Below are 17,655 nucleotides of genomic sequence, written 5' to 3'. Positions count from 1 at the left end.
GGCACTTCACGTGCGTCGATACCGTGACGCAACGCTGCGCAGCCGCCACGCGTCCAGTGTGTGCTCCCCTTCAGATAGTTATTTCAGGGGAAGATAAAAGCCACCCAGAGTGCTTAGCAAACAACAGCATCTTCCAAGGTTTGCTAACCAATGGGGAAAAGTGTCTCAGCCTTAATGGACAAAATGTCCTCACTCTCTCTCGCTCTTGTTCTCTCTCTCCTCTCTTCCTCCCATCTCCTCTCCTCCTTCCCCCTCTTCCATTCTCTTTCTTCGGGTGCCAGGATCTGCCGGCGTACCTGGCTATCGCTCCAGAACTGGCTCTCAACAACAAATTTGCGTTGTGACAGCAGCTGGCTTCGGTACGCCGTGGCCTCTCTCTATTGGCAGAGGTACCGAGGGCCCGCACAGCCTGCGAATACCTGCGCAAGAACTCAAGCTCTGTGTGTTGGGATATCAAAAACCCAGACCCCAAACATAAAAATGGTCCGCTGTTACACAAACGCCAGCAAAATGTCATCCTCACATTAATTCTCTCTTCTCTCTCTCTCTCTCTCTCTCTCTCTCTCTCTCTCTCTCTCTCTCTCTCTTTCTCTCTCTCTCTCTCTCTCTCTCTCTCTGTCTGAGAAACTCACAGGTTGCAGTCCAGACAGGCAGGCACGCGCACACACACACACACACACACACACACACACACACACACACACACACACACACACACACACACACACACACACACACAGGGGCGTCACAAGGGGGGGGGGGGGGGGGGGGGGGGGGAGTGGGACTGAGGGCCCAAGGTGGAGGGGCCTTCAATTTTTTATACTTTAGCTATTGAAAAATAGCAGATATACAAGCTCACAGCGTGGCACTGAGTGCCGCGCTGCAAGCTTGTAGATCTGCTATTTTTTTTTTAAGTCATGAAAATGTGTGCAAATCTTTGAATTTATGTATTTTTTGTAACTCAAATTTGGCTTCTGGGGGGTGCTTGGAACGAATTATTTTGAGATGTGGGTCCGTGGCCAAATGCTTATCATTTTGTGGGTCCTTCACATGAAAAAGTTTGAGCATCACTGACATAGAAACATAGAAGGATTTGAAATATTCAAAGACTTCAAATCTTCAAGATTTTTCAAAAATATGAGCTATATACTATTTTTCAATAGTTAAAGCACACAATGTGAGTGAATCCTTGTACCCAGGGCCCGGAATGTGGTGCGACACCCCTGCACACACACACACACACACACACACACACACACACACACACACACACACACACACGGCTGCAGTCTTCTTCCAGAAGACCTACAGTACTGTCAGTCCATTGGGCCCAGGTTTTTACGACACAGTAGGTCCCCTGTGTATTGGATGTTCATGTTGTTTTAATGGGGGGTCAGAGGCCTAAAGGCAGAAACTCAGGCAGGAATTACATCACTGGCTCATAAGTCAATGGGACTCCCATCCTTTTTCCCTCCCTGTGTGTGTGTGTGTGTGTGTGTGTGTGTGTGTGTGTGTGTGTGTGTGTGTGTGTGCGTGCGTGTGTGTGTGCGTGCGTGCGTGCGTGCGTGCGTGCGTGCGTGCGTGCGTGCATCAGTTATTATCATCAATTTCGATATGTATTCCTGCACCACAGACCTGGTGTGATTCAGCTTTCAAATGTCTCATTTTTGGAAAAGGTTTCACACTTGTTGTCCTTAAGGGACCAGCAATGTCATAGTAGTCCATCCACATGCTTCGGCCAGTCATTGTACAGAAACATTTAGACCATTTCCCTCTTATATATGTTATGCTGTTTATTTTTAGACCGCACTCAATGTTGGCTGAACGTCATTGTTAAGATGTAATTTGAATTTAATGAATTAATAAATCCTTGCAGGTGCTATTTTAATGCATGCATGCATGTATGTATGTATGTGTAAATGAAACAAAGGCTATTCTGGTGGCTAAGACACACACACACGCACGCACACACACACACACACACACACACACACACACACACACACACACACACACACACACACACACACACACACACACAATTTGCACAGTTAGAAGCAATAGTAAAAGCGCACTTAAGGACCTATTTTGGGGAGCAAAAATAGGCCTTAAAGCTACAAATTGTACGTTTTTACATCCATTGCCTCCCTCTCCCGATGGAGAGAGGTAATTGCGACTGCTTCAAATAACTTTATTGACATTGTCAAGCAGTCTGTGTCCATCCCAACGCCAGGCTCTTTGTTTCTCTGCAGTGGAAACGAAGGGAGACCACACCTGCAGAAGCACCGTGGACACAGGATACTGACTACTCTACTGAGGAACCAAGTAGACCAATGGTTCTCCAAGTGGATTCTAGGGCAGGGGTCTTCAACGTTTTCAGGCCAAGGACCACTTAGTTGAGAGAGAGATGAAGCAGGGACATCCCACAACCTTGTCATAGATTCCATATAGTCTCATTGTTTGACAGCACAATCATCAGTGTATTTTGGATTCATGTCAATTTGTGTTTTCTGTGGGATATATAACCACTTGAACTGTCAATACTTCTCCCCTCTACACCAAACCTCTTGGCAGAAAATAGCCAATCTACAAGCTCACAACGCCTCGCAGCATCACACAAAGATTTGGAGGACCTCCTATAGTAACTCTGAGGATCCCCTAGGGGTCCCGGACCGCCTGATGAAGACCCTTGCTTTAGGGGGATCTAAATTGAAAAGTGTGTAACTCTGACAGTATGCAACTGTCCCATTTGTATACTGTCAGAGTTAAGGGGAGAGCTTAAATTGTACCTTAAAGTTTGAGAACCATTGAAATAAACCCTTAAAAGTCTAAAACTCTGCCCCTCAGTTTAGCCTTGTGCCCATCAAAAAAATTGAATGTCCTGAGGCCACAGTGGTCAGCTGACACTTTTCTTTCTTGTCATGTAGACACCAGTGTCTCTTTCTTGTCATGTAGACAACAGTGTCTCTTTCTTGTCATGTAGACACCAGTGTCTTTTGAATGCTAACCTCCCCCGAGTCCCCATCTTTAAAACAATCCAGCGGCTTTGATTGGTGCAGGGCTGAGCATGGATCAGCTAGTCTGATGCAGATAGTCTATAATAATTATATTAAATTAACCTTTACATTAATCCTTAACCCTTAAATTCAATTAATTCTTTCAATGGATTAAATCTTGTTTCATTTAATGGCCTTTGTGCCCTCAAAAAATGGACAACACCAAAGGCCAGGTGTCTTTGCCTCGAAAATGATGTTGATTCCATTTATACATGGGGTTCTGTGGCCTAAAGCTAGGGCAAACTGGGGGTCCTTGAGATTAAAAAGTATGAGAAGCCCTGGTGTAGGAAAGGAGGGACAACGGCGAATGCAGAGAAATGGTTGATATCAGTGGTGTTTAATCACGATGAACTGTATCGTTTAAGGCCACCGCATTATTCAGTCCAAATATCACAGCCTGACATATCTTTGCCTATAGGCAGTGGTGGAAAGTAACTAAATACATGCACTCAAGTACTTTTTTAGGTACTTTTACTTACATAGGTATTTCCCAATTTCTATGAATTTACTTTTACTCCACTACATTTCAGAGTCGAATATTGTACTTTTCTCTACTACAATAATTTAAAACTTGAGTTACTAGTAGTAGTAGATTTGGATTATTATTACAAAACACACATTTACCCCTATTTAAACTTTGACTATTTGAAAATAGCCAATCTGCAAGCTCACAATAAGTAGCGATGCCACACATTGTGAGCTTGTGAATCTGCTATTGCTATTTGCTTCCAAAACCTTGTTGTACTTTTACACAAATTCCGGACTTTTACTTGTTATGGCACAGTCACACAGTGACTATATGAGGGCGGATTCTACCAATACATTTCAATGGGATTTTTTTCTTTTTTTCCCTTTTTTTTTAAGAAATCCTTAAAATTTCCCTGCGAATACATCACATGTATGCTACGCTCTAAGATAGACGCCTTTTATCAAATCTGGGACCCGTATCTAAGATTCATTGGGCCTATATGCTGTCTGCTGCTGTGCTCAAGGGGTTTCCTTGTCGGCCCTGATCGATCTATTTGTCTGTTTTATCTACTGCTTCCGGACTGCTGTTGAATGGCCCTCTGGCGAATGCCATTCTGACCGGGGCTGGACTGGGTGTCTGCCCTCCCCATATTGAAAGAGTTGCGGGAGGCTGGGGGATTAATCCTACCATTCATCTAAACTTAAATTTACACCGGTTTGGGTCTGAGCTGTATTTGTTGTTTTTGTTACGTTATTGTATCGTTGTTTTGCTGTCCTGTCGCTTTGTATGTTGTTTATATATTGTTTGTTTGAAAATGTAATAATCATATTCTTAAAAAAAAAAGAAAATCCTTAAAATGGCAGCAAAACACTCCATTCCCATTGGAAAGCATTGGCTGAATCCACCCTCATAGGTAGCAGGGCTGTCACAATTATTACATAATCGTCTAATCGTGATTATTTGACATAATCGTGATTATTTTTCATAATCGTCATAATCGTTTCCATGTTGAAAAATCTTCATATATTTTTAAGAAAGTCAAAAATAGTGGAAATAGCAGATCTACAAGCTCACAACGCGTCGCATCGCGACGCGTTGTGAGCTTGTAGATCGGCTATTTCCACTATCAATGTTCCTTTTTAAGTATAAAGTTGTCAAATATGTCAGTAATTTCATTGTATATTTAAGGTTATGTGTCATATCTGCCATGTGCAACTTCAAAGCCTACAAGCCAAACAGAAATGTAATTGTCAACGACAAAAACACAATTAAAACGTTAATCGCAATTATTTGCAATCGTCATGTAAAATGTCATAATCGTGACAGCCCTCATAGGTAGAATTAAAGTAAGGAGTGGACTGTAATATTTCTAGTATTATCTATACGTTTAATTGAGTTATTTTCCCAACACTGCCTATAGGGCATATATTTCTGAAGCAGCCACGCCTGTAGCGATCTCAGTATCGGTCGCCCGCTTTATCCTTCCTTATTGTCAGCATTTTATTGCTACTCCTCTCACGGTGTCCATTGATAAATGACTTGCAATTATGGGATCCATGAATGCTGACTTCTACTGCAGTGGTTATTTGTAGTTTGTCTCTGGGGGCATCGGGCCAAAGGCCAAAGCAATAAATTGCACTTGACTGGGACACAATAAGATCCAGAGGTCAGAAGACCACATGATTATACACAATTTGCAGTTCTGTTCTGCATGATATGCAGTAGTTGATGACCTTACCCTAAGGGACTTTTTCTCTTTCTCTTTTTTCACTAGACATCAGTAAGACATTTTCATTTCAACTAATGAGGTCTACGTGTCCATTTATTAGTGTGTATATATATATATATATACATATATATATATATATATATATATATATATATATATATATATACATATATATATATATATATATACATATATATATATATATATATATATATATATATATATATATCATTATTATTATTATTTATTATTATTTATTTATTTTTATTTTTTTTTGGGGGGGGGGGGTCCCCCTGATGATTAGCTTAATGTGCAACGTTGTTTTCTCCCTCAACATTAACAAACCAACATACAGTATACTGTAAGTGTACAGGGTATCTGCACATTTCCATAGTGACAATTTTAATTGGCCATATTGTCAAATCAGTATAATCATGTGAACATGGTGAAAATATCCGATCTCACAATTATTATTATATACAATTATTATGCGATATACATGTTTATAATGAATAATTATTACACCATCAAAATTAATGAATAATATTATTGTAATTTACCTAAATTATTTTAGAATAACTATACTAAACTATCAGGCCTACTTTAAATGTGCTGTATACTATCACCGTATTTTTTTATATTCATGTCTCTGAATTAAGGATACATAATACTACTTGAGTTTTGTTGATATGTTTGTCAGTGTTGTATCATTGCTCTTGTTTGTTCACCTGTTTTGTCACAATATTGTTCAAGTGTCCATAGATAGATAGATAGATAGATAGATAGATAGATAGATAGATAGACAGATAGACAGATAGACAGATAGATAGATAGATAGATAGATAGATAGATAGATAGATAGATAGATAGATAGATAGATACCTTTATTATCCCAAGGGGGAAATTCAGACACCCAGAGTCACACAAACTAATAAACTTGTATCACTGTAATATCTTAACTTTTCATTTGCTAGTCTGTCTGTCTGTCTGTCTGTCTTTCTGCCCAGGCATATCTCAGGCACCTCAAAATTGGTCCCATATGACCTGGGGGTGTGCAGTGAATGGAAATTTGATCGGGCCGATGGTTTCCAAGCACCCCAAAAAAATATATATATCTGTATTTGTGCCGTTGACCCGTTGTCCCCAACAGGTCAGTGGAGGACGCGCCAAATCTCCATTATGTTAGGGTGCGTGTGCGCACATGGCTTCCCCGATTGGCCAACCCGATCGGCGTCACTGATTGGCTTGTTTGCGTTGTTAAAAAAACATTTAAAGTGACCCCATGGTGGCTATTCCAACCTGTTGTTACCTGTTGCCTACGTGACATGTTAGTCCAATAGTTCCGTTTGGAGCACGAATAGGCCTAATGCGGAATTTGTTCAACTTGAAAAGTTTCAATCTGGATCAGGGTTGATCAACTCTAATGTTGCGTTGAAAAACCGGCACAAAAGTGAGATGGATTACCTGATAGGGCATTCACGAATAGTGATTTTTTTGTATTCGAATTATTCGACCTCAAAGTATTCGAATAGTCGAATATTCGACAGGACTGGCCAAACTGTCAAATATTAACTCATACAGTGCCATCCGGCCACAAGGGGCGCTAGAGTGCCAGAAATGTATCCATAGACCTTCATTATAGCTTTCGTTGACCCTCCCCCAACTGGCTTGTGTTTTCACTCCAGTCAATGCTATGGAGGACGAGAGGAGGAAGCTAGCTGACACGTAGCCAAAATGCTAACCCATTTAGAAGCGCGATCTAAAGCTATTTCAGCCGCAAAAAACTTTCTCTTTGGGTCTGGGAACACAATCCGGAGAAAATCCTGTCTAAAGATGTGATTTATTATTGGAGTGGGCGGCGCGATGCGGCCGTTAGCGCGAATACGGCCCATGGATGGCCGAGTCTAAGTCCCGGGCATGGATGGACGTCTAGACCGGGGCTTCGTTGAGGCCTCCGATAAAATAATTCATTTCATTAAAAAAGCCGAACATGTTCGGGATAGGCACACTGGACTACGTTCCGGAAGCGGCGCTGAACATTTGGTGAACATTGGGGGGCTCAAAAATGTATTTTAAACCATTTTTAATGGAATATATCGTCGGACCATGTAAAATGGCTAGCTGGCTAGCGTAGGACGAGCCAGGACCACCCACGACTCTACAAGCAGCTCAGGGTAAGTCAATTAATAAAAAAAAAATTGTATTGGATTGAAATAAAGCCGAACATGTTCGGGATAGGCACAGAATGAGTTAAAGTTATACCATGTAACTTTTTTTATAAAACAAATCTTAAAATGGTCCTAGCTGTTAAATCGTTAAAGTTTTAGAACCCCCACTCCGTTATTTTCAGCTTCTAAAGCCTTCTCTTTATATGTTTTCTATGATCCCTGCCCGGGACCGGTTTTCGCGGAAAAATTGCGTCATCACACTACCGGCCAATCACAGCGAGGGTTATACACTGCCGGCCAATCACAGCGCAGAACATACACTGCCGGGCTCTCTGGTGGGTTTAGGAAACACGCCTTCAGGAAGTACACTGCAGTGTTTACACTGGAGGAGTCTAGCATGTAACTCTCCAACCGCTGCTCGTAGAAGGACACGGGAGACCTCATTGAAAGCGTCTCGGCGAGGCGAGGCGGACGCGGTGGTCTGACGGCCCGGTCCGCGAGCGAAAAACGGACGAAAAAAGCAAACGCGACCGCGGTTTGCTATACTGCTACAGACCACCAGTTGAGCAACTTACACAGTATAGCTTTAAGTAAGCAAGAGGCAAACATTGTGAAAATATTTTCACAATATTTATCTGTGGAACCGAGTCACATTAATACCTACAATTCCAAGTGCTTGTCAGGGTGGGGGTCCCCAGTTCAAATATGTTTATTTTGGGGGTCACAGCCTAAAAAGGTTTGAGAACCCCTGGTATAGAGCATTAACAAATTCATCCACCAGGGGCATTGACAACTCATTCTTATGACTTCTGTTCTAGCCAAGCTTTATAAACTATATCCCACTACATAATCAGAATTGCACCAAAAAAATAGTGTGTTTGTGTGTGTGTTTGTGTGTGTTTCCATCTGTAACTCCACGTTCAGCAGTTGTTCAATTGTCTAAAAAACATAATACAAAAATCAATAATGCATGTACCTTGCCCAACATCAACTTTATCACCTTCAGATGTGTCTCTACTTCTCATAATCCCAAAATGTTTACAATTTTTTCCCACATTTTGGCCTGTAGGCGGCATATATTGCGCAATCCATAGTTGGGAGCGGAGTGTCATTATCATCACCAAGGTCTCAGGTTACAAGAGGGAAGGGGGGGGGGGGGCAGATGCACACACACACACACACACACACACACAGAGAGAGAGAGAGAGAGAGAGAGAGAGAGAGAGAGAGAGAGAGGGTACAGTAAAGTACAGTAAGGTAAAGTACAGTACAGTACAGTACAGCAAGGTACAGTAGAGTACAGCAAAGTACAGTACAGTGAGGTAAAGTAGATTACAGTAGAGTACAGTACAGTAAGGTACAGTAGAGTATGGATGGATGGATGGATGGATGTGGATGGATGGATGGATGGATGGATGTATGTGGATGGATGGATGGATGGATGGATGGATGGATGTGGATGGATGTGGATGGATGGATGGATGGATGTGGATGGATGGATGGATGGATGGATGGATGGGTGGGTGGATGGATGGATGGATGTGGATGGATGGATGGATGTGGATGGATGGATGTGGATGGATGGATGTGGATGGATGTGGATGGATGGATGGATGGATGGATGGATGGATGTGGATGGATGTGGATGGATGGATGGATGGATGTGGATGGATGGATGGATGTGGATGGATGGATGGATGGATGTGGATGGATGGATGGATGTGGATGGATGTGGATGGATGGATGGATGGATGTGGATGGATGGATGGATGGATGGATGTGGATGGATGGATGGATGGATGGATGTGGATGGATGGATGTGGATGGATGGATGGATGTGGATGGATGGATGAATGGATGGATGTGGATGGATGGATGGATGTGGATGGATGTGGATGGATGGATGGATGGATGGATGTGGATGATGGATGGATGTGGATGGATGGATGGATGTGGATGGATGGATGTGTATGGATGGATGGATGTGGATGGATGGATGGATGTGGATGGATGGATGTGGATGGATGGATGGATGGATGGATGTGGATGGATGGATGGATGGATGGATTGCCATTTACACTATATTGCATTTTGAAAAAAACTGCATATTTAATGTTGAGCTATCCTAAATTTGTATTGCTTAGCTGCCCACTGGACTGTATCCATCTCTGGGTACAGGGGACTCTCGCATAGGAAAGGGGCCAGGCCCCCGCAGGGGGCTTTTTTCTAGTATTTTTTAAAGAGAAAACAATACCATTTTTTAAATAAGCGAATATTCGACTTCGGTGAACAACGTCGAATAGTGATTTAGATACCGGTATTTAGATATTTCGAATATTCGAATATTTGTTGAATGCTCTAGATCAGGGTTGATCAACTCTAATGTTGCGTTGAAAAACCGGCACAAAAGTGAGATGGATTACGTGATCATAGTAGCAAAACATGGAAACTTTTTTAGAACAACTGGCGTGGGTCTCAAGAGGCTAAGCCAAACTCATGACAAGCCTTGGTGCTCGCTGCCTGGAGCTCTGCATGAAGCTGTCTGTCACACCGACTGTAAGTCAGTGGGGTCCTGGTCCAGTTGTTTAGTCATAACAAGTGTGGACTTTGGCTTCTAAGCCCTCTCCTCCCTAATTCACTCCAAAAACCGCTAAGGAGAGAGTGCCAGTTTATGTGTCTAACACGTTGAGCAATGCACATTGCGTCTAGAGCAGTGCAGGGTGCGAAGGCAAGCGTCATCACATAATACAGGTATATATGACAACAATACGGCGTGTAGGCGTCCAATAAGGCCATGGCTCACATGTGGATCTTGGATAAACAGTACATACGTACCATTTTATTTTATATGATATTCTCTGAATAGTTTTCACCAAAAAGTGTTTTTTTTTTACAGTGTGCTCAATCTTCTAAAAAAGCTTCTATAGTTTGGATCAACGGATTTACACGCTTTTCATGTAAATGTGATAGTAACGGGGGGCGCTCTCCATTCCGACATGTCGCCACTCCGACAGTGACTTCTTATTGTCGGAGTGGCAACACTTCCATAGAGGTTAAGGTTAGGGTTAGGGTAAGAGATAGGGTTAGTGTCGGAATGGAGACATGTCGGAATGGAGAGATAACTCGATATAAATGACGGCGGTCAGAAGGTGCATACTTGGTGGCTTGCAAAACGGGGAGACTTGTCTGTCCATGCAGTGAGCTTGCCTGTCAACAACTGAACTAGGAAAGCTGACGCCTCTTACGCCAAAACTAGCACAGCACACAGGTGCAGCCAATGACAGTGTGACATTAACATGCACATTCTCTGTGAAATACAGCCAGACTTTAGAACGCCTCTACCATTGGGGAAATCTCGCTCTTTCGAACAAGCGTCATTTCGACAAAGAAGCGTCGGGAGGGTTAGCGACTCACCCCACAGAGGTTAGGGTAAGGTTAGAGTTGGGTGTCGAACAGATGACACGTAGTAAAAGCGAAACGCTCCCATAGCCATCAATAATGAGGCATTTGGTCAAAGGTATTGTAATATTCTGATTTTGATCAGTCCTACAGTACAGTACAGTTTAACGTTTTGTACGATCTGGTGATACAACTGAATAACATGCTACTGGCATATGCATGGATTATTTCTCTCCTAACTAGGATTCCAAATTACTAAGAAATATTAGTGTGTTTTTCTCTCTCTCTCTCTCTCTCTCTCTCTCTCTCTCTCTCTCTCTCTCTCTCTCTCTCTCTCTCTCTCTCTCTCTCTCTCTGTCTCTCTCTCTCTCTCTCTCTCTCTCTGTAAAATGTCTCCTAATGTCTCTTCTAATTGAGGCATGTTTGCCATCAAATACTGAAGTCATGTGAAGGGGAAGAATCAAGCTCCTATTTTTACCTTGCCCTCTCATGAACTCAAAACAGTGTGTTCAGCGACACACTGAGCAGATTAGGTGGGGTGACATAACAGCTGTCATCTCTGATTTCTGCTTTGCAAAAATACGGAAATATCACAGAAATACGATGATCTGAAATGCACTTTGTTTTTCGACACGGTCAACTCTGGATAATGTGTCTCGCGATTCGCGAATGCAACTGCACTCTTAGCTTGCATAGCCAGACAATATCACTGCGTGGATATTAGTCTGGTTCTTCTGAGTGTTATTTCTTTTCCCCCAATGGGCGGTTACAAAAAGATGCAAACCTATATAACTAGGGCTGTCACACTTATTACATAATCGTCTAATCGCAATTATCTGACATAATCACGATTATTTTTCATAATCGTCATCAGTGGCGGATTTACGCGGTGGCTTTTGGTTCTTAAGCACCACTATTTTCTGGACTAGCACCAGTAGTTTTCGGGGCTAGCAAAATCGGGAGAGAGACGGTCAGACGGAGAATACTGCTTCTCAATGTCTCTCTCTCTCTCTCACCCTCATCACTCTCTCTCCCATGCACGTTTGGTTGCACAAAAACACACAGGTTAAGCTACGCTTTTTCCTGTTAATAATAACCTGCGTGAAATAAGCTGCATTGGGAGGTAAGCGGGAGACACTTTATTGTGAAAGTAAGACAGGAAACGATAGTTGTTGCTGGGTTGGCCCTAGTTGTCGGTTTGTTATGTTAAGCTGCATTGGTTTGGAATAGCCTACGAGCGCACAGTTTAAGTTATACATGATGAATGGACAGCCAAAACAATTTGTATTATCAGAACAGTTTAGCCTACACATTAATTTGCGAACGGGGGCGCTGGGGGGAGAGAGAAGACAGCAGTCCATTTCAGCGTCATCTTGCAATGCGCACTGTTAACCCATGGCCCATGGGAATTATGGAAGGCACGCAGGACAACTAACAACCCATATAAAAGAAACATTATACACTCAATTGAAGTTCTTTATGAGGAAATGTTATGGAAACTGTACAAGATCACCACCAAAGCCTTTACAACTTTCCCAAAGTTGCATATAAGAGAGAGGGGCTTTTCATCAATCTTTTTCCAAAAACTGGGACAAATGGATAAACAGGATAAAATATGCTGCTCTGCTGTTGATTGTTGTCAACTGGTTTTGGAATCTAATTCTTCTGGATGGTGAGTACACTTGACTGCTGCTGCAGCTTGCCTAACTCTTTTCTTGATGTCAAAAGTTGTCCGCTGAGACAAATGTTACTTAAATCATCAGTTGTTTTGCTTAACCTAAGGGGTTTGTGGGGACTGGGAGACTGCTGGTGAATAGGGCAAAATGACTGCAAAACGTAAAAAATAAATTAATAAAACTGCGGTCGCGCGCGCGGAGAGGCGCCCACGGCAAAAGCTCCCTGCAGCACCCCCTGCTGCTCAGGGCTAGAACCGCGCCTGATCGTCATAATCGAAAGTAAAACATTTTGGGAATAGCAGATCGTCTATTTCCACTATCAATGTTCTTTTTTCAGTATAAAGTTGTCAAATATGTCAGTAATTTCCTTGTATATTTTATGTGTCATATCTGCCATTATGCAACTTCAAAGCCTAAAACCCGAACAGAAATGTAATTGTCAATGACAAAAACACAATTAAATCGTTAATCGTAATTATTTGAGTGACAATTAATCGTCATGTAAAATGTCATAATCGTGACAGCCCTACCTACAACCAATCAGAGTAGCGCAAGCTCACACTACATTTGCATACTGGCCCCTGGTTGGTTCCTCATGACTTGTGAGCCGTGACATTTCTTGAATAACCAGACTAATCTGCCAAGGGCAATTTTTCTTCGCAATGGCAGATTCGTCTGGCTATGCGAGGCTACTGCCAGCAGTGGTGGGAAAAGTACTCAAATGTTCTAATTAAGTAAAAGTATCAATACTGCAATGTAGAAATACTCTGTTAGGGTGCCCTCACACCAAAATACCTGGAGTGGAATCCGCCAATGCATTTCAATGAGAATGGAGCGTTTTTTGCCAGTAGAGGATTTCTGCAAAAAACGCTCCATTCTCATTGAAATGCATTGGCGGATTCCACTCTAGGTATTTTGGTGTGAGGGCACCCTTACAAGAAAAAGTCTGGAATTCAAAATGTACTTGAGTAAAAGTACAAAAGTATTGGCATCAAATTACCAAAAGTAAAAGTACAAAATGTTTGAAAATATCAGATCTACAAGCTCACAATGTGTCGCATCGCGACACGTTTTGAGCTTGTAGATTAACGCGTTGTGAGCTTGTAGATTATTATATTTTATAATATTATAATTTATATCTGCAAAGTATCCAATAACTAAATTTTTCAAATAAATGTAGTGGAGTAAAAGTACAATATTTGGATCTGAGATGTAGTGGAGTAGAAGCAAAAGTATTGGAAATTGGAAATACTCAAGTAAAGTACAAATACCTCAAAATTGTACTTAAGTACAGTACTTAAGTAAATGTACTTTGTTACTTTACACAACTGACTGCCAGACAGACAGACAGACAGACAGACAGACAGAGACAGGTCTCACCTATCAGGTGACTCTGGGTCGAAGCAGGTCTTGAGCACGTCCGTCACCTCCGGGTCGCAGCAGTCCCCGTCGTCGTAGTCGTAGTGGATGCTGTTGCACTCCATGTTGCACACGCCGTCCTGCCTCTTCCAGTTGTAGCAGGGCCCCAGCCTCAGGCAGTCCCCGCCGTCGTGGCCCGTCCTGGGGTGGTCGCACTCGGGGTCGCACTGCCGGTTCCCGATCTTCCCGATGCGACAGTTGCTGAGGATGAACCTCCGTCGCAGGGAGGAGTTCCGGACGCCGTGCACGCTGAGCTCCAGGGTGATGTTGTACGGGCGGAAGGCCTCCGTCAGCGCCCGGTGCTGCAGCTCGATCTGGGCCGGGGACACGGTGGGGTCGCCCCCGTCGTCATCGGAGAGGTTGACGACACGGTAGCGGACCCGCTTGGGGGCGCGGAGCCGCCAGTGCCGGTTGTAGCCCAGGATGACGTCGGTGTTGTCGCAGGGCGTCAGGCCGCAGGGCGGAGGCAGGAAGGGGGAGACCAGCTCCCGCTCGGGGACGGGAGCGGCGACGACGGTCGGGTGGAAGCCCGCCTTGTACGGAGTCCACCGCTGTTCCACCTCAAAGGCAAAGGCGCAAAACAAAATGTCATTCCAAAGGTTTAGGCCAGTGGTTTTCAACCTTTTTCATATCAAGGTCCAATAATGGTAATTATTCGGCATTTGAGCCATGGAACACCATTTGATGAGATTTTGTCTCTATTTTGTTAACGTTGGATAACATTTTGTCCACAATTTAATGCTGTATTGAAGTTGGTACCATAGGAGTGATAACAGGGAAATGTTGGCGAAAATAACAATATGTCTACATTCTCCAATTGTGTAGATTGCCAAGACATGGCCCATATCTATGTGGTTGGTTCAGATAGGGATCTCCATGTATGGGCATAAAAGATATCGTATGTTGTGATGTCATGGGAACCACTCTAACAGTATCCCTTTTATGCCCATATATGGAGATCCCTGATGTCATCAATATTAAGCCCATATCTAACATATGGAGGAAGACAGCCCATATCTGTGTGGCTGGTTCAGACAGGGATCTCCATATATGGGCATAAAAGGGATGTACTATATACAGTACATGGATCTCCATATATGGGTAACTGGTCCGATATACATCACTGGCCAGATGGCCCTTTAGGGCAAGGTCGCATGTCGCCCTGAGGCGTCTTACTAGTATTATCCACTTGACCCCTAGCGTCCATATTCGGAAAGCTTTAGCCAAAAATAGCAGATCTACAAGCTCACAACGCCTCGCGCTGCGACGCGTTGTGAGCTTATCGGCTATTTTTGGCAGATAGCTTTGGTGTAGAGGAGAAAAAGAGTTGCCTGGTTAATAAACCAGACTCTATCACACACTTCGTTTTGGGAAGAGAGTCTGGAATTTCAGGGAGAGATTCTTTTTCTGGGGGCCGGGCTAAAGCCTATTGACGCAATGTTAGGGGCGGTTTAAAAAAATGTCAAGGTGACTTGCTCTTAATTGCTCCCTTTGAACTTCAAAGGGGTTGTAAACCGCAATAATTGATTGAGCCATACAAGTGTCAATAGCTCGTTAGTGTTCTCTCTAATCAATGAAACATCAAAGACAACTACCTCTTTGATGCCTGTCATAGAGGGGAGGGGGAGGGGGGAATGTTTTTGTGTCCACACAGCCTACAGCCCTGATTGGCCAAACCTTTCTGGTGGCTGTTGGAAATGGATTCTCAATTGTGAGGCTCCAGACCACACTACACCACGGGGTGGTGTTGTGCGGTCTCGTTTATTAACCAGGCTAGAAAAAGAGCACACTAAGTACAGAGTGAAAGGTCAAGTTTATTATGTATCGACGGTTCAAGTGGTTAAATATCTGAGAACACAAATTGACATGAATCCAAAATACACTGATGATCGTAATGTCAAATGACGAAACTATATGGAATCTATGAACAGGTTGTGGGGCGGGGGTCCCTGCTTCATCTCTCTCTCAACTAAGGAGTCCTTGGCCTGAAAAGGTTGAAGACCACTGATTTAGCAGGAACTCACGTCAGTGAAGTCGGCCCACAGTGCGAGGACGGTCTTGCCCTTGTCGGCTGGCAGCGGCCCTTTGAGAAGCTCCTGGTGAGAGCGGGCGTGGGCCCACAAGACCACGCCCCCTACGTGGCCCCGGAAGCTGTGCGCCTGCTCTGATTGGTCGCCGCCGAGGAGGAGGGTGCGACACATCCTCATGAAGGGACTGTAGAGGCTTCCTGACTGGAGGCTGCTCTCGCCCATCTGGGAGGAGAGGAGAGGAGAGGAGAGGAGAGGAGAGGAGAGGAGAGGAGAGGAGAGGGCATTATCTCGCAAACATCTGATCGACTTTTCTCAGTAAAAGTATTTACATGTATGACTGACTGATATTGTTCTTCTAATGTGTGAGGGGGCCTTGTTCTAGCCCACATATGTCAAACTCAAGGCCCGGGGGCTAAATCAGGCCCGTGAATGAATTATCCTCGGCCCGCGGGATGATATTTAATTACTATTAGAACATGGCCCCACATGGTATATCGCACGCACCACCATAATACTAAAAGTCCCACAATGCACTGCGAGTCCCTAACCCTAATTTTTGCATTTATTAAGGGACATATTTCATTTTTTGCTGTTTGCCTGTTGAAAAAAAAAGAAAAAAAAAAGAAACGTTTTACTTGAAATCACTGACAGAGCCATAAGCAAATATTGCAACTGATTCTATGATTTTGTTTTACTTAATTAATTTAATGATTAATGTTAGTGCAATAATATAGGCTGTGTTACAGTAGGTTCAGTTTCAATATGCACAATCATTTCAATACGTATGAACCAGTTCGGCCCTCGACTTGTACAATTGTTTTAAATTTTGGCCCCCCGTCTATTTGAGTTTGACATCCCTGTTCTAACCCTAACTAGGGCTGTCACGATATGACATTTTACATGACGGTTAATTGTCACTCAAATAATTGGCGATCAACAATTTAATTGTGTATTTGTCGTTGATAATTACATTTCTGTTTGGCTTTTAGGCTTTGGAGTTGCATATGGTAGATATGACACATAACCATTATACAAATACATTACTGACATATTTGACAACTTACTCCTTAAAAAATAACATTGATAGTGGAAATAGCCGATCTACAAGCTCACAACGTGTCGCATCGCGACGCGTTGTGAGCTTGTAGATCGGCTATTTCCACTATTTCTGACATTTTTTTCTGACACGATTATGACGATTATAACAAAATAATTGCGATAATGTCAAATAATCACGATTAGACGATTATTATGTAATAATTGTGACAGCCCTAACCCTAACCGTTTAGCTTTTTAGCTTTGCTTGTCTCAGTGGATGGGGAAATTGAGATTAAAAAAACTCACTTATTGATTCACTTGTTAACCAAAATGTGTTTTACTTATAAAAAAAAAAAGAGAAAGACAAAAAAAGACAAAAGAAAAATAGCGGGCACCCCTGGAAGGGGGCATGTCTGATAAAATGAATATCAAATATCTAAATACTGAATTCAGCAACTTAAAAACGATCTACAACGTCGCAGCGCGCGCTGCGAGCTTGTTCTGTAGATCTGCTATTTTTGAAACATCTTGAAAATGTGTGCATAGGCCTACTTGAATATTTCAGATCCTTCTAAGGTTTTTTGAAAAACCTATGTTTCTATGTCAGTGGTGCTCAAAAAAATATTTTGTTCCAGGGACTCCCCCAGAAGCGAGATTTGAGTTACAAATGT

At 42.9% G+C, this 17,655-nt stretch overlaps 1 protein-coding gene across 1 annotated transcript in view; it reads right to left on the bottom strand.

Moving 5' to 3' along the window:
* The window catches only part of pappa2 (pappalysin 2), a gene marked incomplete at both ends in the record, with an annotated part of 196,915 nt that overhangs the window by 164,192 nt on the left and 15,068 nt on the right, over window positions 1-17,655 (bottom strand). Inside the window, 2 exons of the mRNA XM_080725573.1 lie at window positions 13,878-14,476; window positions 15,941-16,168. Of these exons, the coding sequence (XP_080581699.1) occupies window positions 13,878-14,476; window positions 15,941-16,168 (827 nt within the window). The remainder of the gene's footprint in view (window positions 1-13,877; window positions 14,477-15,940; window positions 16,169-17,655) is intronic.

This window comes from Nannobrachium achirus (genome assembly GCF_963921795.1).
Source record: "Nannobrachium achirus genome assembly, chromosome: 5".
NCBI classification, from domain to species: domain Eukaryota; kingdom Metazoa; phylum Chordata; class Actinopteri; order Myctophiformes; family Myctophidae; genus Nannobrachium; species Nannobrachium achirus.
The sequence above is the reverse complement of the archived record's forward strand: the minus strand, read 5'-3'. Positions and strand labels throughout refer to the sequence as shown.